Source organism: Fringilla coelebs (assembly GCF_963513975.1).
Source record: "Fringilla coelebs genome assembly, chromosome: 6".
In the NCBI taxonomy this organism is placed as follows: Eukaryota; Metazoa; Chordata; class Aves; order Passeriformes; family Fringillidae; genus Fringilla; species Fringilla coelebs.
The window spans coordinates 9,772,727-9,798,418 of record NC_140034.1 but is presented as its reverse complement, the minus strand read 5'-3'; the positions used below and the strand labels follow the sequence as shown (position 1 = coordinate 9,798,418).

At 42.3% G+C, this 25,692-nt stretch overlaps 1 protein-coding gene across 1 annotated transcript in view; it reads left to right on the top strand.

Moving 5' to 3' along the window:
- Positions 1 to 25,692, top strand: part of KIF26A (kinesin family member 26A) — a 95,667-nt gene that overhangs the window by 34,820 nt on the left and 35,155 nt on the right. The window contains exon 4 of the mRNA XM_084207462.1: positions 14,274 to 14,431. Coding sequence (XP_084063588.1) covers positions 14,274 to 14,431 — 158 coding nt within the window. The remainder of the gene's footprint in view (positions 1 to 14,273; positions 14,432 to 25,692) is intronic.

The following is a 25,692-nucleotide window of genomic DNA, read 5'->3' as shown; positions in this document are numbered from 1 at the left end:
GCCTTGTGTCTGATGAAGTTGTTTGGGTGGGTGAGGCAGAAAGTGCTTCCCCTACGCTCTTCCCCTGAGGAATCACAGGTGTTGAAGGAAACAGGATTGGAGAGATTTCAGGAAACAGCTAGTCTGGCCCTTGTCTAGGATAGCATCCACTGCAGGACGTTCTTGTCCAATGCTTATCTTACATAATTTCACAATTTTTCAAAGACTGGGTTTTTCCCAGTTCTATTGATTCTCACATCTGAACTTCCTTCCCTGTTAGAAAAGTGTATTTTTTTTTTTCTTACTGGTTAGAGAGATAATTTTGTCCTTTCTTTTCTGAAGTTAGAGACAGGGCTTAGGTTTTAGATTAACCCAGAAGAGAACTATTCATATACTTTTAGTGATGTCTGTCTTTTGTAATACTTCCTGTCTTGTGGAGCAAATCTGGTCTGGCTAGAGGAATTCTGGAGCAAGACTACTGCAGTAGAAAGAGCAGCACTGAGTGTACTATTTATTAAGTGTGACTGGATTTTGAAGACTTCAGCCCCCATTTATGCAACATACTGCCCAAATGCAGAAGTAAAATATGGCTCTTTTCTCAGGGAGTTTCCACTCTTGGTTGTGACACCAGTTATTTTGACCACCCTGTAAATCCTCCTGTTTCACTGGGGATCTGTACTTACACCTTTTTTCCTTACCAGAGGGAAATTGAAGCAGGTGCTGAACTCCCTGGTAGGAGGCTTCTACCCAATGCCTGCCCTCCCAGGGATTTAACTTACTGCTGCACATGAAGTGGGCATGGTTAATTCTACAAATCTGGGAAGACAAAAGTAAAGGCTGGGGTTCATCTCAAGTTTTTTTAATTGCCAAAACACCAGGTATTTATTATATAACTTAATTACTGAGGCTTCCTTTGGGGCTGTGGAAGACCAACAGGCGCTTCAAAGAGACGCTTTGTCCTTCTCATCTTGGATGTCTGTCTTGGCCTGCCTGGTCCACCAGGGGTGCCTGTGGCTTCCAGCTGGTGCTGGTGGAGCCCAGTAGGTCATGTGGAGCAAATCCTCTTTTGGATGCAGCCTCTTGTGTCCCCAGCACCTTCTGGGAGTGAGAATACACCCCAGTGTATTCTCAGGGGGGCTTGCAGCCGCACACGTTTCTCCAGGATCCGTATTTTTTATTCATGCTTAGTTCTAATAGTGACAGTAGGGAAATTGTCTGTGGAGAGAAAAAAAAAAAAGATTTGATTTCTGCCCCTCTCGTCTCCCTCCCCAAACCTGCATGTATTACCTTGTTGTGTCACTTACAGTTGTGAAAACACTTCTGGGCTGAATGTTGGGGGTCAGAAGTGCAGGACATCGTAAATTTTTAATATGTGTTTGGAGTTCAAGTGTGAAAAATCCATTATATAGATTATAAATTTTTTGAACGGGAACGTGTGTTTGAAGCGTAGTGTGGGTGCTGCTCACATGAAAATAATGACCATGGGCTTTGGGAGCTGTAAAGGGGAACAGTCATTAAGGATCTGGAGGAAGGTTCAGGGAGGGGAAGACTACGATTGCAACCAAGGTGCAAAAGGTGAAGATGTAATCAGCTGCTCTACCCAAGTGGCCTGTTGTGAAAAATGACAAAAAATAATCACCAGTAGCAGTGATAAGTTGTCTGAGCAGACAGTGAACACAGTGGAGGGGAAGGAGCTGGTATAACTCTGGGTAAAGCAGCTGATTTGTGCTGGACACCTGACAACTGTAATTAATAAATAGTTATATATTGATGTTTTCAGTTCTTGGCCTGACAAGTGACTAAAAGGTTACTACTCAAATGAAAAAAAACACGTTAGCAGTGCTAAGCACTGCCACCCAGTTTAATACAAAAGGAGAGGACTGAGGGGAGTTTGGGCTTCCCAGATGTGTTGGAATCTGGCTGAGAAATAGAACATTAAAACCACTGAAAATACCTTCTATGCCTATTAGAAATATCTGCATTTATTGTGTATTGTAGAAAGCATGAGGTCTTACTGTATATTTTAAATTGACTGTGTTATTATTATGCAATGTTATGTGCTGCATAAAAGTGCTAGAGTAGCCATGCCATGTGCTATAAAGACATCTCAGTGAAATAGGGCTTATTTGCAAATTGCTTTTTCTTTCATCTTACACAAAATGAGATCCTCGTCACACTGTATTTCTTACTTGAATATATGCAGTTGGCACTGGTTGTAAGGCAAAGCATTGTGGCTCCTTGAACACTTACCAGTTTGTAAGTGGATTAAAAAATATATTAAAAAAGGCACCATTAAGAAATTGAAAAAGTTGGAGCACTAAAAATTTTGAAGTGCCTTAAGTAAAACTTTAAAAGCCTATATATGCAAAATTGTTAAATTATCAAATGTATGTTCCTGAGAGTATTCACAAATTTAAATTTAGGTATGAGCTTATTGCTTGGGTCTGTGAAGTTCAGAGAGGGAGGATTCACCCACAGCACAGCACATGTAAATGGGTGCATAGACTCTGAGGTTAAAGAAGTTATGTTTATTTGTCTTATGTGAAAAATCTATGAGTTATTTTAGTCACAATTCAGGCTTTCCTGTAGTTTGAGTAAGTCTTCTGCTTACCCTAATCTAAACCAGATGGTTTTGTCTGAGAGTAGTTCATCCTCTGTTGACTTTCCTTAAAGCCTCTTTGTTTGTTTATAGCAAGGGTGACTTACGCTTTGTTTAAAAGATGCAATAAAAAGCTTACTGTGGAAAACAGGACAATGACGAGATTTACTTTACAGCATTTACTTTTTTTACTTTGATAAATGTCATGCCAAATGGATTTTTAAATTAATTTTTAAAACCCTACTTGATAGCTTTCTCAGTGACCTTTTATTAATACAATGTGGGAAATATATTTTGTAATGAAACAATTAAAATACAGTGCATTGACCATAAATCTTGTCTGTGAGACATATGGATGTCTTTGAGCTTTGGGACATTTCTCAGACTCCACGTGTAACATCTTGATCCTCAAGAAGTCCATGTTGGACAGATGGTGAGACAGGGAGTGCACAGAGGCTCTTCTGTTTTCTCTTTAGCTCCAGTAGTGTTGGTGTCACTGCTTTTGAAGAGGAAGAAAATAAATAAAGGAAAAGGGGGTGGCAAAAAATGCTAACTTTCAAAGTTAGCCTTGGTCACCCTCCATAACAAGTCTCAGCAGCAGAAGGAAACCTTTTGGTCCAGCTTGCTAAAGGCTTTCTCATGCTAACCTAATTTATGTTCCCATGGAAAGGACCTGTGCTGTGACTGCTGCAGGCAGCTGGGCAGTCATGCCTTGCTTTGGGCTTTGCTGCCTTGCACATGCAGAGGAGGGGGGAGATGTGGGGGACAGCACTGCCACTGTCAGTGAGACCCTGCCCCAGCAGCCAGGCAGCAGAGTGGCTTGGGAAGAGAGGGTTGGGAATTCAGCCTTAAACGTGCAGCTGGGAGCACAGCTCTCTGCTTTGGGTAGTTGATGGGACCTTTGTGCTCTCTTCTTGGAGATTGTCCCCAGTGTAGGGCACTGAAGGTGAAAATGAGGTCAGTTTTTAACGTATTTCCAGGTATCAGAGTAATACAGGAAAAATATTAAGAGTTAACAGAAAGGTTATTGGCTACAAGATGGGAACAAGCCTTTTCTTGGGGGAGGGTGTGGATTGCATTTCTTTTTACTGTGTTTGACACTTCCACCATAGTGTTGGTTTTACAGTTGTGGGACAGGGTAACTATTTGAGGACTCAGACCCTCTTGTGGCTCAAATTACCACCTGAAACCAGTTCTTTTGATCTTTCACCCCTCCAGGCTAAGCAGTTGTTATTACAGCTCTCATGAGGAAACAAGTCCATACTTGCCTCTGTTGACAATTGAAGTCAGCAGGCAATAATAAGGAATGTTTGCCCAGACTTCACCTGTAACTCATCAGAGATAGACTTAAGACAAGCAGACTTTAGAGATCATGTGGAAATGATAATCCACTGGATTTACCTTTGGCCCACAGTGCGTTATCTCATCTGGCAAATGTATCAGAAGCTATACTAAATACCCCAAATACTTAAATTTTCTACTCTTGCCTTTCAACTTGTTTCTTTGGCCTTTTCTGTTCCCTTTGCTCCCTTCAGCTTCTCTTGCTCTCTGCTGGTCCATTTATACTCTGAATTTGCTCCACTCTAAATCCTCTGGTGAACTGATAATCAGAGCATCCCATGCCACCCCAGCACTAGAAGCTGCCATACAGGGAAGGTTCATGCTTTTTGCCTGAAGCTCAGAAGTGGTGTCACCCAAGATTTGAGAAAGAGCAGCTTTTACAAGGCTACTGTTGCATGGGTTTCATGGGTGAAGGGTGGGCTGCAGGTGAATAATGCCCTTTGGCTTCAGAAGTGAATGCAGCAGAGAAACCAAATAAATTCAGCTGAGCTCAGACCATAGTCATGTGCAGGAGGGGAAAGTCTTGCAGTGGTGTCTGTGTAGTACATGAAAGGAGCTGATTTGTACAGCTGTGTGCAGGTAGGATTGCCCAGTTGTCCTGCTTGTGTAGAATAATATTTGAACATCATCTATTTTTTTTTTTGAAAGTTCTTTGAATTTGACATTTTCTCAACAGGCTGTTTAGTGGAATGATGACATGTTCAGGGTGTGGGCCTTCAGAGGTTGAGAGATGTGCACAGTATGAGCATTGGTGAAAGCATCTCCTGTTGCTTTGTGGCTGAGCATGAGGCAAAAATTGGTGCTCTTTGTACTTGCTAGAGTCACTGAAGTGCCCTGCCTGGTAGCTTCTGACAGGAGGTTTAAAAAGCATAAATAGAAAATGATATATCTATTTTTGTGTTTCAGCACTTAGGAGAGAATTTATGATGTATGGATAGAGTTCATAGATATTTCAAGCATTTCATATGTGTGTGTTTAATGGAATGGATTGCCACTTTAGTGAACATAGCATCAAATCAGCTCTGTTAATTGAAAAAGATTTTTCACATTATTGCTAATGATGTGACACAGTTTTGTTAGAGATGGTGCATAAAATAGCACTACTTCAAGTGACATTAATGTATGCATTTAAATTCCTTTTTTCCCATTTACGTGCATTATTGATTTTATTTCATTGTTGAGCAGCTAATGGATTTATAATTTGAATACAGTGACTGTAATCAATGATGGGATTGCTAGACTTATAAATAGAACTTTAAAACTATGATGAGATAATTTCACAGTGACATTATAGAGAGTGGGCTGCCCAGCCAGGAAGACTGAGTGTATGAAAAAAAACCCAAAGACAGATAGGAAAAGCAGATAGGAACAACCTCATGTTTAGAAGTCCTGGTCCTCATGAGGGACAACACAGCAGGGCAGAAGCAATGTAGAAGGTTCCTGGAGTGTGTTAATGATAATTTTCATCTCCAAATGACAGAAGAGCCAGTGAGGAGAGGAGCTATGCTGGACCTTGCTTGTGATGAGGAATGCAGAGTCTACCTGGAGCCAGTGGTGTTCCCTGGGGGTCTGTGCAGGTTCCATTTAGTTCATTCATCAATGCCTGGATGGAGGGACAGTGCTCAGCCTTGGGAAGCTTGCTGAGGAGGAATGGCTGGTACCACAAAGTGCTGTGCCATCCAGCAGGACCTGCACAGCCTGGAGATGTGGATAGAGAGGAACACAATGAAATTCAAGCAAAGCAAGTGCGGGGTTCTGCAGCTGGGGAGGTTTAACCCCATGTACCAGTACAGACTGGGGGCTGACCTGCAGCAAACAGCTCTGGGAGTCCTGGTAGACAGCAAGTTAAGCACGAGCCAGCATTGCCCTTGTGGACAAGAAGGCCAGTGATAGTGAGGACTGCATCAGCAGAGCATTGCCAGCACATCAAGGGGGGTGACCTCTGCTCAGCCCTGGCTGAGACCACATCTGGAGTGCTGTACTCAGTTCTGGGCTCCTCTGTTCCAGAAAGACACAGAGCAACTGGGGAGGGTCCCGTGGAGGGGCTGTGGTATGATGAGGGGTCTGGAACATCTCTCTTAAGAGAAAAGGCTGAGGGAGCTGGGCCTGTTAGCCTGGAAGAAACAACTGAGTTGATTCCTCCAAATTTGCATGGCTGCTGCTATTTCGAATCTGGATGGGTTTGTTCTTTTGTGATACCTTATGTGAAGGAAGAATTTGAAAGGTGCTGTAGGCATGAGCCTGTTGCTGTGTTGTTGGACAAAGAAAATGGACCTGCCATTCAGAACTGTCTCTGTTGTGTGATGAAGTTGTGCAAGGTGATGAGTTGTACAAGGCTGTTTTAGGGGTCAGGTGGCAGTGGAAGGGTAAAGAAGGGGAGAATGACCCTTGTGATGCCTGGCTTGGTAAAGGTCTAGGTTCAGTTTGTTATTGCAGGGTAGCTGTGTGGACATCCCCTTGAGTCCCATCAGCCTCTCCCCATGACTCTGAAGTGCTGATGGGGGAATATGGGAATAGCACAACCTCCCGTTGCTAGTTATGCTGAGATTCTCTTGAAAAGATTGAATGGGAATGATAAGAACATTAGTAATATCCTGCTGGGTCTCAGCTGCAGCCTGTCTAGCCCAGGGCTGTCTCCAGCAGTGAAGCTGGAAATGGTATTTAGGGAGAGCTGTGGAGCCTGGATGCTTTCTGCAGCCTGCTCATGCTCCCACCATACCCAGCTGGAGAATTCACAGGGACACATACCTGTCTGCTCCCTTTAGGATCTGTTTAGGGACCTGCTGTTCAGGAATTTATCCAACCCTCTCTGACCCTGAAACACTCTCTAACTCCACAACCTTCCATGAGTTCCCCATCCTCCACAGCAGGTTCCTTGAGTTCGCTACCCCAAAGAAGCATTCACTTCCATTTAATTTATTCAGTACCTCCATGACTTTGTAAACCTCAGTCAGGCTGTCCTCAATCTTCCCTTCTCCAAGCAAGAGAAGGCTCCCAGCCTCCTTTATCTCTCCTCCTGGGGCAGCTGCTTTGTGCAGTCACACTTGGGAATTTCTTCTGGAATTCCTTATTATTGGCATTTTGTTACTTGAAAGAGCTTTGGGACATCTGCAGGCTTGCAGATTTCACTCTGGTCATGGTGAATCATGTCTGGGTTACATGGCCCCAACACTGGGAACAAACAGTGGGGTCAGCTGGAACACCCACAAGAAAAGAGTGTCATCTGCACAGCTGTATCCCTAATTTGGGACCTTGGTGTCCTTCAGCATTGATCCCAGTGATCACAGCTGTCCTTGTCTTTGCAAACTTAATGATGCTTCTCTAAATATGGGTGTAATAAAGAGCCAGTGTTCCCCTCAGATAATGAGGGCTTGTACCTCTTCAAGAGAGCTGCTAGTCAGTGGGTGCCTTCCATGTGGTAGCTGTCAGGCAAATGGGTCCCAAGGGATGTTCTTTTTAAAGCAGCTACACCTCATATATAACACACCTAATAAGCAGTTCAAGTGTGATTGAGATAGAAATTAGGTATGACAATCTCCGTCCACCTTTGCTTTATTTGATGACATTGTATGTCAATCATCATAACAATACAGTGATTTTAATGAAATTGGGAACATGGTAATTTCTTTTGCTGAATAGAGAGTAATCAAGATATTGTAAGATTTTTGTTGAGTTGCCCAAATCATTGAGAAATGCTGCTGTGGAGTCAGGAAGGTGAAACAAGTTCTCCCATTTCAAAGCTCTGCATGTTTCCTGTGTTTAATGGCTGTTAGAAACACATCTGGCCCATGGAAGTCAGTCCTAATGGAAAAGCATTTGTCTTGTTGTAGGAAACCCAATCCTAAAATGACAGAAATTTGCATTATTATGAACCTGTTAATGAATTCCTTTGCTTACTCTTATCAGCCTTTGACAAAAAGCAGGGATTTGTACTGTATATTTGTCCATTTGAAGCAATGCCCAGGGAAGTACACAGCTAGATTTTTTGGCTTTGGAGGCTGTACCTATTGTAATAGAAGTCAACAGGGAGGGCTCTGGGCAGCACTTTCTGATGCTTGCCTGGAGGCATTAGAAGAAACAGTTCTCTCTAGCCGGGCTGTTTTAAATGCACTGCACATGAAAAGCCCTGATTTGAGAGTGTTAATGTGCAGCAGGACCTGTGTCCTTGTTGGTAGCTCATTTCATGACCTCCTGACTGTCCAGGGGGTGGGTTTACACGTGCAGGTAGGAGGGTGTTAGGGTTAGGGTGTGACTGTGGTCAGGTTGCTGTGAGAAGGGAAAGAAAAAGGAGCATTTCTTGCTGTGTCTTTGGTATGGTGTCCTGAATGGCTGAGATGTGAAGGAATTGGTCTGTCACTGCCTGCTGACATCTTTGCACTACCAGAGCCCTGCCTGCAGGGATTGCCCACATCCTGAATCTGAAGGAAGGAAGGAATGACATTTCATTTTGTAGATTGAGGCCTGCCCAGAACCTAATAGATTTTTCAAGGACCAGGTAGCGTGGTTTAGGAGAGATCTGGGTCAGATTGAAATCAAAGGCCCTTAGTCAGAAGGGAGAAGCTGCTGATTCTCCATCCTGGTACTGCCAAGGACGCCCGTGCTGGATGGAGCTGGGTGTGTGCCCTGCCCAAAAGGTTGAGGTCCTTTCTGCATGGAGCACAGGCTGCTAATGATTTTTGGTGGTAAAGACCCAAACCTTAAACCAGCTTTAATTATTTCAAAAAGCAAGTGCTCTGAGGTTGCCTTTGGATGGCCTATATTGCTTTCCAGTCTGTGACAGCAGATGGGCCTCCTATTTCTATTTAATTCTACTTCTCTATAATTTTTCTCCTTCTGCCTCATCTTCAGAGATTGATCATAAGCCAGGCATTAGCAACTCTTGTAGCTGAAAAACGTTTTTTGAGAGAAGGGACATTATGCTCTGCATTTGATTTCCTTTGAACACGAGATGCATATAAAAGTCTGAAACTACAGGTTTAGGCCTTCCTGTTACCACATCACAGCTGCAGGTTATAAATGACTACAGTAGTGTATTGTAGTTATAAAATGCCCTGCTTATTTTGTAATGAGCCCTGGCAGAAACAGTGCCAAGTGGCAGTAAAAAGTTTATCCAGAACATGTTTCAGTTCAGCCTGGCATATGCTGCCCTGTTAACTTTATGTGGTGCTCGTCAGTCAGGAGGAGAGGTTTCTCACAGGAGATGCTTGCAGGACTCTGCCCACGCTGATGGGAAAGAAGGGTTTTTAGTGTGAGCATTATCCAGCTCCAGATTTACGTCACATTTGTTCCAGTCATCGGTAGTAGGTCATAAGAGCCTTTTTTTACATGAATCATTTAGGTGGAAAATTATTGTTTTATCATACATAAACAGTAGGTTTAATATTTTACAAAATCGTTACATCAAGCAGTTTTTACAGTTTAATTGACTGTGACGTTCTAGTCAGAAAGGGGAAAATAGTAAGTTAGAGCAAATTCTGAAAATCCTGTCTGCCTGCTAGTCAGAAAGGGCTAAAACAAGTCAGAAAAAATTAGGGGAAAAAAATCACCAGTACAGACTCAGGCTGTCCCAGAGCACTTAGTGCTTCACCTGCACTGCCCTGTTAAGTGCTTTCATTATGGGACCAATTTTTTGGAATAAAATAAATTACATTCAGTTGGAATTCTGATAAACAGATGTGTGTCAGATTTGTAGAGGCTCTTGTAATTTTCTTTATTCCCTTGTTAGTGATTCTCAATACTCTTTTGCCGCTCTATCCAACCTTCTGGTTTTCTTCTGCCATGACAGAATTATCCTGGGACTGATCTATTTTTATAGGTTTTTATAGTCCTGTGTTTTTCTTTCCTGTCACCAGGCACATATTTTGCATGGATTTCAGAGCCCAAGTGGCATGACCTCGTTTGGCTTTTTGGGATTCCTGGACATTCTCTGGACAAAGGTCAATGTCCAGAGAATGGAAATATTCAGAAAACTGGAAATATCGTGGCTTAGTTTTTGGCTCTGCCCTTCAAATGTGTAAAGAGCTTGTTGGAATTGTAATTTTCCTTTGGATGGTAATGGCCAGACAAAGTCCTGTGGATCTGGAAATTTCATCTAGGGCCAACTTCTTTATAGTGTAATTTTGGACTAGTCTGACTTGCTATAGCCTGGGCAGATGTTTCCTGCCATCTAGTCACAACAGAGAGCTCGTGTGCTGGGAATCAGGGATGGGACAGGGGGTGCCCCTGCTCTGCCCAGGACACTTCCACCTCCATAGCCTGACACTGTCAGGTCACCTCCCTCTCATCCTGCCCTTTTCCCAGCCCTTGGCCCTCTCAGCTGGGAACAACTCCCGCTGTAAGTGCTTCTTGTGGCCCTGCCAGCTTCCCCTGTGTGTGTGGATGCTGCCAGCTGGGGATGAATGCAGCGTGGCTGACCTGCCCCCACATCCTCAGGATGGGTGCTGGGACCTGGTCCCAAAGCCCTCCTGTCCATGGCACAGGCACTGACGTGAAGCACCGAGACATTGCTCGTTCCTGCATGTGCAAAATGCTTGGTGTGACATTTTCAAATGTCATCCTTGCTGGGCTCTTACTGGTGCCAGTTTTCATGTGGCTTTGGAGAGAGTAGAGGGAAGGGGTCCTACAGAGCAGTTTTGGAAAGCCTCCCTTTGAGGTTTAGCATCCTTCCAAAGGGTTTTTGGTTCTTTCCAATGGCTTTTGTCCAGCAAATATTTTCGTAGAAAATTGAAACAAATATCACTCTCTGGATGTGGAGCCCTATGACATTTTAAATATTCAGTGCAGTCAGTAGCATTTTATAGTGACAAGGTTGTGCTTTCTGCATTTGATCATTAATGATTGATGAAAATTCATTAAATGGAGAAGAGCAGTTCCCTCTCAGCTGCAGTCTGGAGCCTTCTCTCTGTGCTGACTTGAACACTTGGAAAAGTCAAAAGTAGCTCACATTCCTCTAAAAAATTCCATTCTCCACACGCAGTCCTCAGAAAAAGATTTGTTGAGATGAGGGAGGTGCATTTAATTAAAAAAAAATCCCCTTTCTTTTTTTGTGGCGTGGCAAACTGAAGTGTCTAGGTCCAGGAGGGTCCCATTAATTGCCTTCAGTTTTCTTGTCTCAGGGTAAATGACCTGGACCTTACAAATTTCCTCACACCTGAGCCTTCCTCATCACCTGAGAGATGTAACTTCTCAGGGAGAGCTGCATGTGTCTGTGCTGGAAAATCCTGTCACCTTTGGATGGTGCAAACAGTCCTTGAAATGAATCCTAAACTTGGAAGAACTTTTGAATCCTAAACTTGGAAGAACTTTTGATGTTTTTCAGGTTCTCATCCTGCAGCAAAACTCATCTTACCTCTGTGTTTAATATTGATGGGTAGTTGAAGACCATAAACATTAAATTCTGCAGTAGTTCTGATGATTTTATCTTGTATACCTTCACTTCTTGTTCTTTTACAAGAGTCACTGCCTTCTAATTGGCTTCCCCTCGTCCTCTTTTTATGTTCACACAAAACCTAGAATAAAACTTACAGAAAAAGAAATTACAGTTTGAGTTTTCAAATGTGTTTAATGTGGGAAGAGCAATTTATCCAACTTAGATACGTTGATTTGGAAAGCATATTAACCATCTGCCATCTGAAATATCAGGTTTGGTTTGGTTATTTCAAGTTACATGCCTGGTATGTCCACAATCATCAGTCTCTTAGAAATGTAGGCTTTTAACTTCTCATAGGAATAAAAAAGTGGTGTAAAAGGAATGTGTGTTACACATGGCTTATATTTTTAAGTGTGAATAGCTTTTACAGGAATTGATCTATTAACAGATTCCAGTCAGTTCTTACAAGTCTGTTACACTTTGCTGTAAAATGCAGTGAAGTTTTGTGCTAACTCTAAAGATTTCATATTTAGCTTAGATCATGCCATCATTTAGATTCTACACTATTTATTGTGATTGGTTAAAACATGTTGCCCTTCCTGGCTTTTTTTCAAAATGTTGCTTGAACACAATTTTCTTCATGTCAAGGTCTCTTGTCTAGTATAGCCCTTGTTGAAAGTAAGTGAAAAAATTTGTCTTGAGAATTTGGCTTGAGCATATAATTTTGAATCTGAGACAGCAGCTTCTGTGGCAGAGGGTTATGGTTTCTCCCTGACAGAACATGGGGCACTTTTCAGACACAGATGTCATCCTGCCAGGGGTTGCAGGTTGGGTCCTCCTCTTGCTGGCCACCATGCCCCTGCTGCTGAGCATGGCAGTGTCCCTGGTGTGCCACTCTGTAGGCTCCATGTGCTGGCTCCAGAGGTTGTGGTGTAGATTTTTTTAGTTTGTAAATTGCTGAATCCATATAAGCTCCCCTTGCTGTCAGCACTTTGTGTCAGCTCATGTAACTCTGAATTTCAGATGTCACACTGGATTTTACCCACCTGTATGTTGTTCCACGTGCCATATTCTTTCTGTGACTGGTACAGGTCCAGACCACACATTTGTTGCTTCAGTGCATTAATGATCAAATACCTGCTTTATCGACCCCCTCAAGGTTCGTTACTCCATCACTTAGTTATAAGCAATTAACCACGTGAGTGGATCTGATCCTTTTCCAAGCTTCTCTGTTCCTGGCTGTCATTGCCAGTAGATCATGGATAGGATGGACAGACAAACTCCCTTTTTAAAGTAGTTTTTCCTTCCACACAATTTCTTTGTGCCTGTCTTGATCTCTAGCAGTGCTTGGTCTTTCTGTTTTCATCACAGGGAAATCTGATCTCATGAGATCCCTGTATTACAGAGTGAAAGTTTTTGCAGAGGGCTGCTCAAAGTTTCCAGGTTGGCTTCTAGCATGAGTAGCTTCACTAGGTTTAAGTTAATCTGCATGAATGAATTTTGTGTCTCAGCCTCAGATCTCTTTGGTCAGCTCTATAAAAGTACTTTTTTTTGTGGAGCACTCTATGCTAAAGCATTACTCAGCCACTCCATAATACTGATAATAGTACTAATCTTAAAAGAGCAGACCTTCAGAAGAGCTGGGTGCACTTTTTTCTTGTTGACTTTGTTGGGAACTGGGAATACAGCACTCAGCCTCTAGGAATGAGTCCAGATGAAACTCCAGACAGGCTTTCATGCACCAGTTGAGCACTACTTGGTTGGCAAAGTTTTTTTCCTTGGTACCTAATAACTGGCTTGCCTCAGTTCTCATGAGAAAATCTCTATTTGTATTGTCAGTGTATGAGAAAATTGAGGGTGTGTATATGGGAGTGCCCTATTGCCATGTCTGCATATCTGTAGTTGTAAAGCATGATCTGTGAAAGCTCAAAATTTAAAATTTGGTGGCATCCTAGGAAGTACCTAATTGTGCTTGTGCTTCATTACAAGGCTGTCTCCTTTCCTGGAATCTATTTTAGCTAATTAGTTGGAAATGTCAAAGTAGTATTTCAGATGACAGAAACATCATATATTATCATACATGAAGCAATTAACTCTTTTGACAAATATTTATTGTGGTGTCATCTTTAATTAAATCTTCAGGACTCCCAGACAGAGAGCAGGTTCTTCTGAAAAGGAGGCTTCCCAGCACTGTCAGTGAGCATTTGACTGATGGGGCTTAATTGAACTCAGTACTTGAACGAGTTGGTGGCCTAAACATAAAGATATAAACCTGACACAATTTCACAATACAGATGTCTAAAATTTTGGCAAAATCTCAAAGCAATTACCCTCTTCCAAACTGTGTCTCAGACACTGCAAATGCTTTATGCTGGAGAAGATGCATCTCCAGTCTCTCCTGTTCTTCCACTGCAATGGTTTGCAGGAGAAAAATGCTGTACACTTGTGCTGCTAAGAGAAATAATACTGAAAAACAGAGCTGTGTATATTTTTCTAAAAAATCAATTTTCTTTTATTTAGTTCTTGGCATTATTCACGTGGAAACATATTACAAGTGTGACTGTTTGGTTAGTTCCTCTTAAACAGATAGGTCTTGTAGGTGATGTGCCACTGAGAAATAATTCTTGACAGTCATAGCTGAGCCAGATAAACAGTTCTGCTAGCTCCCAAATAGCACTGTAAAACAAAAGGGTTCTGCTTATCGTTTTCCATTCCTTCGTGCCTGTCAAACTATTTAACTGTGCATTGCTCCTCACAAAGGTTCTCTGTGTTTTTCTGCTCCTCCCCTGCAGTTATGGTTTTTACTTTCTCTGTTGCTGAACCTCCTGTGGTACACTTGTCCACCTGTATCACTCCTCACCTGGCACTGATCTTCTCCTTCACCCTCGCAAAGAGTTGCTTTGGAAGCGCCGTGTGAAGTTTTTTCCCTGTCATGGCCATGTATTAACGTGTACTAACCCGTACATATGTTTTTATTTTTATCAGGGAGAAGCAGCAGCAGAAAGTGGCCGAGATGTTCCCAGTGCTCAGCTCAGCTCGGGGCAGCCCAGCTCGGACCCCGCGGGCGCGGCGGCGCCGCAGAGCGCGGTGGCTCCGGCCGCGGTCTCGGCGGGTACCTCGGCTGCAGCTTCCTTCTTCATAAGGTAGTTCCTCTTGTTCTGCTTTCCATAACTGCTCGTGGGGCTTGGGACAGCTGGGAAATGTTATTCAGTCTTTGCCAAGGCGCTGGTTGCTGAGGGGTGGTTGGTCCCCTGGTCATGGCTGTGGCTTTCGGCTGCCGCTGGAGAGCAGGGATGGGATGGGGACGCCCCGATTCTCTCTCTGGGGACCTGGCACCTCTATTGACCAAGAACCCAAGGAAATCTGTGTTGGGCTGTGTCTAGTCCTCAATGGCCATCTTCACCACAAGTCTGCTATTCTGTAGGTTTCCTTCGAGCAAAATCTGAATTAACAAGTTTTTTCCCTCCGATCTAGATTTAAAAAGGGTACTTTTTTATTCAGTAGCATGGCCTATGTGTCCAAATAAAAGTTTTTCCGTGGTTGGTAGAAACAGTTAAAACAGTTTGACATTCTTCTTTTAGCAGTAGCCCACAACAATCTTTTTTTTTTTCCTCCGTTCCGGTGTCTTATAACAAAAATTTGTTAGTTTTGTTTGGATGTTTGTTGTAATTAGCAATGTTGATTAAATGTAATACACTGTCAAGCAGATGGTACTTAAAACAACGAAACTGAGGGCTTTGTACTTGCATTCCAACTCCTTTTTTAATTCTGAGCTGAACATATTTTGAGACAATATTGAAAAGCGTATGTCTGTGAATGGCACTAAAGTAAAATTTATGCACTGAGAATCCCTCGTAGAATGTAATCACAATGGTAATTGTATTGTTTGCTTTTCATTGGTCTTTAAGATGTTTTGTACCATTAAATAAATGATGTTTACTATAAGTTGCAATCTGACCTCAGAAAGAGCTTGACCTTCCAAGTTCTCTTTTTTTAAAAGAATGTGGTGCAATGATTTGAAATGTGAAATGTCTGCGTGTCAGTCTGTCTGTACACTGGAGGTTGGGAAATGACTGCCCCAAGAGCACTCTGTGTAAGTTAGGGGATTGTCTCTGTGCTGAGGTTTTAAAGTCAACACAGAGGAATGGTGGCCTGCAGAGGATGATTTGTTTCATTCAAAGATAGATATCTGAAATAATCAGTGGGAATGGAAAAGAAAGGTAAAAGGAGGAGCTCAGACATCTCTTTTCTCGTTTAATGACCTAAGCAAGGACAGATGCATCCTTCCCAAAATATTTAGATAGGACTGCAGCACAGCTTTTATTACTGTATTTCATATTGTGGTTATGATTTTGGCTTAATCTACTTTGGATTTATTTCAATGTTAATTTCTATGTCATAAGAAAATGCAAAGATTTTTCCCTTTCAGTGGGGAAGCCAGAAAATAAAATACCTTCCTTGATACTGAGAGTAAGAAATCAATGCCTAATAGTATAAAATAAGACCCAAAATATTTTCTCTCAGTGATGCTTTTGTCACTGGTCAGCAAAACTCAGTTGGATTTTTATTGTGAAGTGAGTGTCATTGACTTAATTCAAAGATTCTTGAAGTCAGCAGCAAGACTGCAAATGACATCATTGTATGTTGGATCAGGCCCTAATTGCTTCTCATGAATCTGTCTTTGCCTTGAGTGAATCAGAATTTTATAGCTTTAGCAGCTCTGTGCTAGCTAGAACATTTTAAAGCCCCATTAGTACACTGCTTATTCCCTACCCATGTTTCCTATATTCAAAATTGATTCTCTTGAATTTTTTAACTGATGTACAGAGCTGGTGGAAATTTTTGTGCACAAAGCACTTTTGTTTCTTATTCTGTTGTTGTTGAAACACAAGAAAAAGAGTATCTCACAATGATTTTTTGGGGGAGAGAGATCCATCCAGAGAGATCCATTGATCCCTGGCACTTGTAAATAGGTTGAGCAGATTCTCAGATGTACAAGGGCATGGCCAGGCTTCTCCCCCAGCTTTGGCAATTACCTCAGGAGAGGTTCCCATTGTTCCTTCTCTTTTGACTCTTCTGCCATTGGGACCTCAATGGACCAAAGTTTCCATGCTGAGTCCTCCACCCTCAAGCCATGCAGTCCTCTCAGCAGGAGGGGGAAGGAAGAGGAGGGAATCCTCAAGGATGAGTGAGAGACAGCACAGATACTGGCAGAAATGGCTTATCCAGGAACCACAGATATTAGGATATCACCAGTTTGGGGGGTTTTGTTCAGTAAATGGGCTCTCAGGCTTCTTTGCTTCAACCCTTCCACTCCTGTCCCCTTCCCTTTGCACCAACCAGCCTCAAACTTGCTGGGGAAGAAGATCATCCCTGCCTTGACTCTTTTGCAGCAGCATTCACTTGTTTCTTCATCTCTCTGTTCAGCTAATCCTCTCTCAAGAAGCACCTGGTGATAAAAGAAGAGTCATGGCTGTGGTGTCATGCTGTAGTCCCCATTCATTGTATTTGCTGTTTTTTTCCCATACTGAAACTCCTCAGCCACTTAAAATCTGAACTTCATAGCAAGGCCAGTGTGTCACTCACATTATGCAGAGCCTGGCAGATTTTGTTCTTGTTCTCTACTGGAATAAATGCAGTTAATATATTGACAACCACACAGACACACACATATATTTATTTTTTTACCAAAACACTGGCCTCTCTTTGACCAAGTCTGCTGAGGACTTCAACTGTTTACATCCTCCTTTTGTAAGAGGAGCTGTGGTTGAAACTTTGGCTTGTTAAAAGGGCTGGTTTGCCTTAGGAATAAAGTCTCTAGGCAAAGATATGCCTATATGTTAATGTCCAGTGTATTTGGGTGTAGGATTAGTTACTTTGGAAGTCAAAGACTTCATAGGGTGCTTGTGGAAACTGCATCTGTGATTTCCTGAGCCACAGCAACATTTTTTTAGATACATTTTTTTTCCCCCACATGAATAAAGTATTCCAATTTATTTTTCATGAAACAGCATTCACTGTGTTTGTACAGGTCCTAGCACAACTAGCTTTTAGGTTGTGACATGGTTTCCTGGCCACATATAGATGCCTTTTTCACATTAAAACTGGAGTTTCTGTTTGCTGAAATAACACCCTTACACTCTTGCTTGTGGACTGTTTTGTGCCTGGGAAGGGAGATCCACACTGGATTTTTTTGGTTAGTTGTTTTTGGTTTTTTTTTTTTATTTTTTTACTCCAGCTATTTTCTTGATGAGAATCAGTTTTGTATTTGTAAGGTCACCAACTCTGAAGACAGGACAGAGAGTTCATGTCCTCACCTGGAAAAGATTAGCTAAGAGATGCAACAAAAAGGATACCTGGCCATAAGAGGTCCCCATGGTTAAAATGAGTATCTTTAAGATATTCTTTGCAGGGAATGCACTGATTTTTTTAAGCCTATGTGCAGCACAAATCTACATATTCATCCAAAGCTCTTTCTCATTTGAATGTCATATTTAATTTTTTCAAGCTTAATTATGTTCTGCTTTAAAAAAAAAAAAGTATTTTATTCATTACCAAGAAATGCAGAGAAGCACTAAGTATTCAAAATCAAAGCCAAATATTAAAGACAGCAGACAGAAGCGTATTAAGAAATTAAATCAGTTTTAGGCTTTTTTCCTCACTGTGATCTGTCACAGAAGGAGGAAAGCTTTGATTAACATCTGACTGTGTCATGCAAGCAAATTGCCAGACATTACTCAGTGGTTGTGCTACCAGAGGATTTAGCAGAAAATGGAGCTTCTCAGTAGGTCACTGGCAGAAGGAGGAAGCCAGGGCAAAAAGCACAGCTTATCTTCATGGATGGCTGTGAAGAGACTCCCAGTTCACCCTTCTGTTTCAAGAGAAGTTTATTCTTGCATTCTTCAGATTTAAGAAGAATGCAGCTGGCTTTGTCCCTTGGTGGGGCATGAACTGTGCCTTGCCCAGTGCTCCACACTTTACACCTGTTTCCAGGTGGGTTTTTTTGTATAAGGAACCTGAACAAACTTTATATAACTAAGGGAAAATATGTGAGATAGTTGTAGGACCCTTCTGTGGGCCGTGCTTGCAGCTAAGTAAATATTGGCATATTTTGTCTAAAGCTGTAATAAGCTTTATAGCAAAGTTGGTTTTCTTGTCACGCAAACAGCGGGGGAAGACAGGAAATGGTGCTCCCAAGATCAGGCAGGAGAAGGGCAGCAAGGAGGAGAATGGGCATGCACTGGGGAACAGGTTAATGGGCTCTCTGACAAAAAAGAAAATACCACTCCCTTGGGAGAGGAGTCCAGACCCCCAATAAATCGAAGCTGTCACCATTCACGTGCCATTTCCGCCTGCTGGTGACAGTGGTGGCAGCAGTGGCTGTGCAGCTGGCTGGGCTGTGGTGTTTGGAGCAGGGATACCTGCTGCCCTCAGTGCACAAGGAAGATTTCAGCAGTGACAGGGCAGCAAGGAGGAATCAAAACTGTTTAGAAAAAAATATGTATCTACGCCAGCAGCACTGAGCAGAAGACAAACTGCATTAAGTCCCTCTTCTAAAATCCTCACCTTGTTTGATGTTGATCTTTTCAAACTGGTTTGCTGACAGGGTTGCATTTGCTGCTGTGGGAGTGGTGTCTTTGAAGTGGGGAAATAACTGTATAGTTGCAACTTCTTTCCCTTGTATCCACCTGCTTTTGTTTGAAAAATTAATCTTCCAAACATAGCACTCACTAGTTTTCAGGTTTCCAAATTATTTGTGATGTTGCTGGGCTTTGCAGAATTAAAAACCATTTAAGATAATAAATCCAGAGAATCACAGTGGTGAATCACACCAGTTACCTTTCCTCTCTCATCATCCTCCTGCATGTTTGGGAAAGCTGTGTCAATTTAGGCATGATATAAAACATTGCACATGATATGCTTTTTGAAAGCAGATTTTCTTAACAAAACATACAATCTCTGAGTGATGTAATTGAACATCTGAAGAGTTAAAATAAGCGTAGTTGTCTTTTACTGGAGTCAGGATATTCCATCATATTTTAATGCCTGTGAATTTGGATTAAAGAATCTAATTATTCACTAATGAGCAGTAATGGTACATATAAACTAAGGGTCACTATCCTATTACAGGCACCTGATGGTTCACTGATAAGCATTTGGTCATTAGATTGACCATAAAATACAGTCAATAATTGAGGTTACTCATAGAGCAGACACCTTATCAGCTTTAGGCATGGTGGGACAGCTTGTCAGTACTCTGTGTCCTGATTGTGCTGTGACTGAGCATATGATTAGGGTATTGAAGCAGTTTGTATCTAATGAAACTGCAGGAAAGGCATAGCAATATTAGCACAACCACTAAATGACTAATGTGTTTTTGTTCCAAGCCTTAGACACTTCAATTAGTTCCAATAAACTCTGATCTAGTGTAGTGGTAGGCAGAGAATTCAGATATTTTATGTACAAGCTTTCATTATACTAGTCAAAATTTGTAACATTTAGGGGACAGATGAAATCTGTGTGGCTTTGAATAAGAAATGGTGAAAATAATAAAGCTTGTCATTACTGGTTTTACTTCATTTTTTTCAGTTTTATTTTTGCATCTTTTAAATGTAGTATACTGAGACAATGCCTCAGTGCTTGATTTAAAAGATGAAGCTGCTGGCAGCAAATTAGATGTCCACATTTTGCTTTAAACTCCATTCATGCAGTTTATGTAGGTTTGTGCATATAGATCTAAACTTAGAATGTGTTCTTTAGCATTTTGTACCATATGGAACATTAGTCAAATAGTCCCATCTTGAAAGCTTTTGTAGAGATATTGATTTTGCTGTGCTTCAAACTGTTGCAAAGAAAATAACCTCAGAATCTATTCTTTTATGTTTTTTTTTTCCTTGTGGATGCCTTAACTTTCATAAATTATTTAATATGGTGAAAGATGCAAAATGCCTTTTGTCTTTCTGAACTGCTGTTCAGGCTTCTCTGATGCGACCTTGGAAAGTAACCATAGAAACATGTTAAAAGCATCAACTGAAAATCAGTAGTTCAGTTTGACAGTGATGCAAATTCTGTGAAAGAAGATTATGATGTATTAGGAACACTTGAGGCATATATTACTGCTAACCTGTTAAACCTGATTATTCCATGACTATCAGTACTTTGAGAATTTAATGCAGGAGAAAAAAGCAAGAAAAAAGACGAACATATTTTTTTTAATAAGTTGCCATGTTTAAGATGTTTCTAGGTAAATCACTTCAGCCTGTCATTCTCTGTCCTGTTAAAAGCAAGAGTTGTATTTCTTCTAAGCTCATAATATAGTTTAGAGTTCCCTGGATTTAATAACCATAAACTTCTGCTCAGTACCCTGCTGGGCTGCACAGGTATGCTGGCTTCATGCAGAGCTGGCACAAATTAAACCTCTTTGACAGATAATATGAATAACTGGGTTATGAATAAGTAGTAGTTCATCAAAAGGTGAAGAAAATCTGTGATTCATTGGATCCTGAGTTAGAGATTTTTGTGCTAACCTGTGGTAGTTAAGCTAGTCTGTGAGGCTGAAACAGAAACCCCTGCTGTAGTTGCAGGTAACCACAGTAAATTCTTGATGAATCATGGGTCAAGAGAAGAAGCAGAGTCACTTGTTAAAGCTTCCTCAGTAAGCATAACCCCCACCCAAGAAATCCTGTGTTGATGTGATGTGGGAAAATTTAATTTGAACTAGTGACCTCAGAAAGTGGGGTACAAGCCCTTCCTGATTGGGGCTGCTTTGCTGGCAGGTACACTCAAAGCCTGTGCATGGTTTGTGCCTATTTCACAGTGCTATAGCAGTGTGATAGGAGCTGCAGGGCTCCTCAGGGATGTGATGGCATCGATGCAGCCCAGCTCAGTGCACCATCCCCTCTTTGTTAAATGCCCCAAAAGCCCCACTTTCTACCAATTGGTCACTGCTCAGGAATGGTGGCTGAGAAATTTGCAGCTTGAGGGAGAGCTGTGGATGTGCAGATGGAGTGGAGCATCCAGCTGTTTCAGGGGCAGCCAGATACATAATTAATGTTCCCTCCCTAATGAGTCCTTACTCTGGATTTAGAGTAGAGGGCTGGAGCAGCCTGATCCCTGCAGGGGGATGTGTGGGGCTGGAGAGGGGATGCCCTCCTGTCCCCCTTTTCCTCTCTGCATGGAGCCAGGGAGAGCAAGATGTGCACATGGAGAGGGAGCAGGTGTCACCAGGGGCTGGCCTGCGCCGTGCCACGCTGCTGGAATGTGGCTGCTCCCTGTCCCCAGAGAGCAAACGTGACCCACACGCCTCCCAGTGCGGTGTGGGGACAGGGGATGGGGCAGGGTGTGAGGCTTTGTGCAGTATCCTGTGTCACTTAGGGCAGCTTAAGCTCTCCTAGTTGCTGTGGCAGCATAATACTGCCTATAATGAAGGACAAACAAAGAGTGCGTGCTTTAGGTATATCCCATTTCACGTCAGCCCGTGAGGAGGATAAATTAGGAGATAAGCCTGAATTTATTAGGCTTTGTTCTTGGAAGCACAAATGATTCTCAGGACAGCGTGTTTAACAGCAGAACATCATTACTGGTATCACTGCTAATAGAGCATCATGCATTTACACACTGCATTATTGGTGTGTGGTGAGCCAGGCTCCCTGCTAGGAACAGCTCATCTGTGCTGCTGGGGGCTGACGGGGCAGAGATGAGACACTGACCTGTGCTTCAGCACAGAGAGAGGTGAGGAACCTGGAGCAGCTGAGAGAAGAGGGAAAGTGGAGTTTGGACGTGAATGGTGCTGAGTTAGAACGCTGTGCAGAGCAGGAAGGGGTCCCAAAGGGGTCCCCAGCAGGTCTGGGGTCAGGGTGTGCCTGTTGGTGTAGAGGCACTGAATGATCAGCCAAGGTGGAGAGCCCAGGGTGAGGGTTTGACAGAGTCTCAGAGGGAACCGGGTGTGAAGCAGGACTGGGCATCTGTGAGTCATTGCCTTGGAAGACAGAGCTCCTGTACGGAGTGTTAGGGATCATGGGAGAGATCATGCAAGGCAGCAGTGTCAGGGAAATGTTTGGAAGGAGAAGCCTCCACTGGATAGCACAGGCTCCAGGACTTGTGTGGGAGCAGGTTGGACTGTGCAGGAGGTGGCAGAAGGAAGTGAGGAGAGAACCTGGTGCCAACCAGATTGGCAAGAAATATGAAAAGGAAGAGGCAGAAAAGAGGGGGGAAACAAAGGAGAGGAAGAATGGATCTAGTAATGTGGGGACCACGTAACAAGGTCAGGGTTTTGGAGAGGATGTTCTAGGTCTTAACTCCTGCTTGAGAGCAGACGCAGAACTGGGGCACAACAAAGCACTTCCAGTGTTTCCTGCTGACCAAATACCTTAAAGATCTTTATAATTTGAGGGCACACCTGAGGAAGCCTGATTTTTGTCAGCCCTGAGTGCCTTGATGAATGCTAATACAAGAGGTTCTGGAGCAGCAGAGGCAGCCCTCCCAGGGGATGTGGTGACTTTTTGAGCTGCTGTAGGCGGTTCAGTGCAGACAGTGGTGGCAGTAGTTGGGTCTTGGATTAGCTCTACATACAGAGGCATTCTTGATGCCCATGAGGAAGAGAAAAGAAAAATAATTTAAAACTGTTGTGCCTACAAGTAGGGGAGAATCTATGCCTTCAGAGCTACCAAGGTTTGCATTTATTTATGGGCATAAATGGTGGTCAGTGGATTTTAAACTAGGAAAAGGTCTGAAGTACCTGACTGGAGTTGTGCAGATATTTCTTCTTACTTTGTCCTCTTGTCCTCTCTTGGATCTTCTGCTCACCTGGACTTAATATTTTCTCCCTTAATTTTAGTTGTTTTTTCTGTTTTTCTTTTTTTTTCCCTATATGACCCTTTATTTTCTCCTTCCTCCCTAGCTGAATGCACTTGATTATTCTGTTTTCCTGAGTGTATGGAATCTCACTGCTGCCTAGCTACCAGCCTCTCTCTTTCCCCTTGGATTTTTCCTTTCTTTCTGCCCTTCCTAGCTTGTCAAGAGGAGCACTTCTCCTGCCTCCCCCTCAGCCCAGCCCTCCCAGTCTGCCTGCTTTTTTGGTTCCTGGACTCCTGAACACCAGCGCTTGCTCTGACTCCGTTATTTGGGGCTCCTCAGCTTGGCAGCAGTGGCAGCTGCACTGGTGGTTTTTCTGCAGTGGGAACGGAGCATTCCATAGGTAAAATGATAACGGTGACTTTCCTGTGGGGATGTAATTTGACAGTTTGCACCTGTTTTTACAACTTTATTAGTGACTTTCAGACTCTTCCAATAACATATTTAACTATTTTAATACCATTGTTAAGACAGACTTAGCAGGTGAAATAGTTTTAAATCAGACTGATAGTCAATTGAGTATTTGGTTTTTGTGGCTAACCTGGAGTCACTCTAACATTCAGTTTATGGTGTGCAGGATGTGCTTTGCAGGGCAGATGGACTTTGAAGTGTCACTGTCTCTTTTCAGAGCTAAACTGCTTTGCTTGCTTGTGCTTGTCCCAAACAAGACATCCCACATTATCATTTATTGCAAAAATAAAATGTCAAGCCAAAACAATGCACCAGCACTATAGCTGCAGTGCTTGATCAACTGCAGGATTACTCTGATGCTACTTTGTAATTGTCTATGAAATACTGAATTTTGGCTTTCTAAAACTCCCTTCATCCTTCCTGCTGGAGTATGGAAGCTGTTTCTTTTGGCAGGACATTTCAAAAAGCTTAGCCAGCATCTCGCTCATCATTAGTTAGTGCTGCTATTGGGTTTGCTTTCTGCTTTGTTTGGCTTTTTGTGTCCTCAGTGTTGGAGCTCACTTATTAAGAAGCACTTGCCCTCTGGAGGAAAGGACTCAATGGATGTTAATCAGCATATAATAAATCTAATCTAAATGTTATTAGTGAAGCTTTCTGGACTTCAGGGCAAGCTTCAGAATATTGTTTGATAATGTGTCTCAAGCAGGTCCTCAGGAGTTGCTCATTTTTACTGAAAATTGAAGTTACCATCTTTGGGTCAGAAATAGTCAGATCTCTCCATCTGCAGTGATGGAAAAATATGCATCTCAAATTTTCCTGCTAAGTGCTATTTTAAAGGGCACTGCAATATCAGCCTGTTATACCTCTGAGAAGTGTCACTTCAGAACTGATGTCAGTTAAATAAATCATAGTAACCCGGGGTTTAGAAGCCCATGTGTCCCTCCTCTGTTTAAAAATACTCATTGTGTAGGCATACCACTTCTGTACTTGGATGATTTCCACTGCATCATTTAGTGCTGTCAGTGACCATTTAACTCACTAACAGTAGGAATAAGTAAATGCCCCCCTGAGAAGTTATTTGCTTGGCAGTATAGGTGTCAAGCCTTTGACTAAGCATCTGAAATAAAACCCAGCTGAAGTGGGAATGGATCCTCTGTGGATTTTTTAGATGTGCAATAAAATATGGAACTGAGGGATCTGGAATTGATGAGAAAGGTATATCTGTGGGGATGGTGTGTTGGGTCAAAGGAAGGTAACAGGAGAATGTAACCCACCTCAGAGCTTTTATTGTAAAAAAGTCATTGTATTCACAGATGGTAACTTGTATTCAGACTGCTGTATGCAATCAGGAACATGGAGATAGTGAATTTTCCCCTCTTTTGGTCCTTCTCTTCCTGTCAGATACTTGTATGAATCTGGAGTTTCAGACGAGCCATGTCATGTATTTTATCTCTCATCTTTTCCACTTGCAAATACATCTACCTCTTCCCATGAGCAGCCTGAATGAGCAGAATGATTTTTGTACACCAGGAGCTGATACTGCAAAGCAAAATTTTAAGTAATTGATTTCAGTGTTACTTCAGTAGTGAAGGGCTAGTTAGCACCATTGTTTCAGGTAGCATTACTTTGTAGTTTTAAAAATGTCTTTCTTACTTTTTCTTGACAGAATACAAATGAGACTAGAATTCTATTTTGCTCAACCCGACTATTTCATGCATCTGTGTCTTGCTGGCAAATAAGTCCAACTTTTTTTTGCCTAAGAAGTGAGCTTAGATTGATATGGCTCTGCCTGCTTTAGCTCAGTTAGCTCATGAAACAGAGTGGGGAAATATTGCTGACATTCAGGTAGTTGTATTTTCAGCGCACAGCTATCCATGCAGTGTGCAACCCAGGAACTGACATATTTCTGTATTAAGTGTTGACAGTCTTGCTTACTTAAAGATTAACCTACACAGGTTTTCAGCAGTTTGTCATATGGTACAGTTGTAAACAGCAAGTGTGGAAGTCCAGCAATGTGTTCATCTGCTCTTGCTTTGTTTAACATCCTTAGTGAGCAGAGCTGGAAATGGTATGTGGCAGGCTGCTGTGACTAGCTGTTATTCTGAGATATATATATATATATATATAAAAAATACCATTC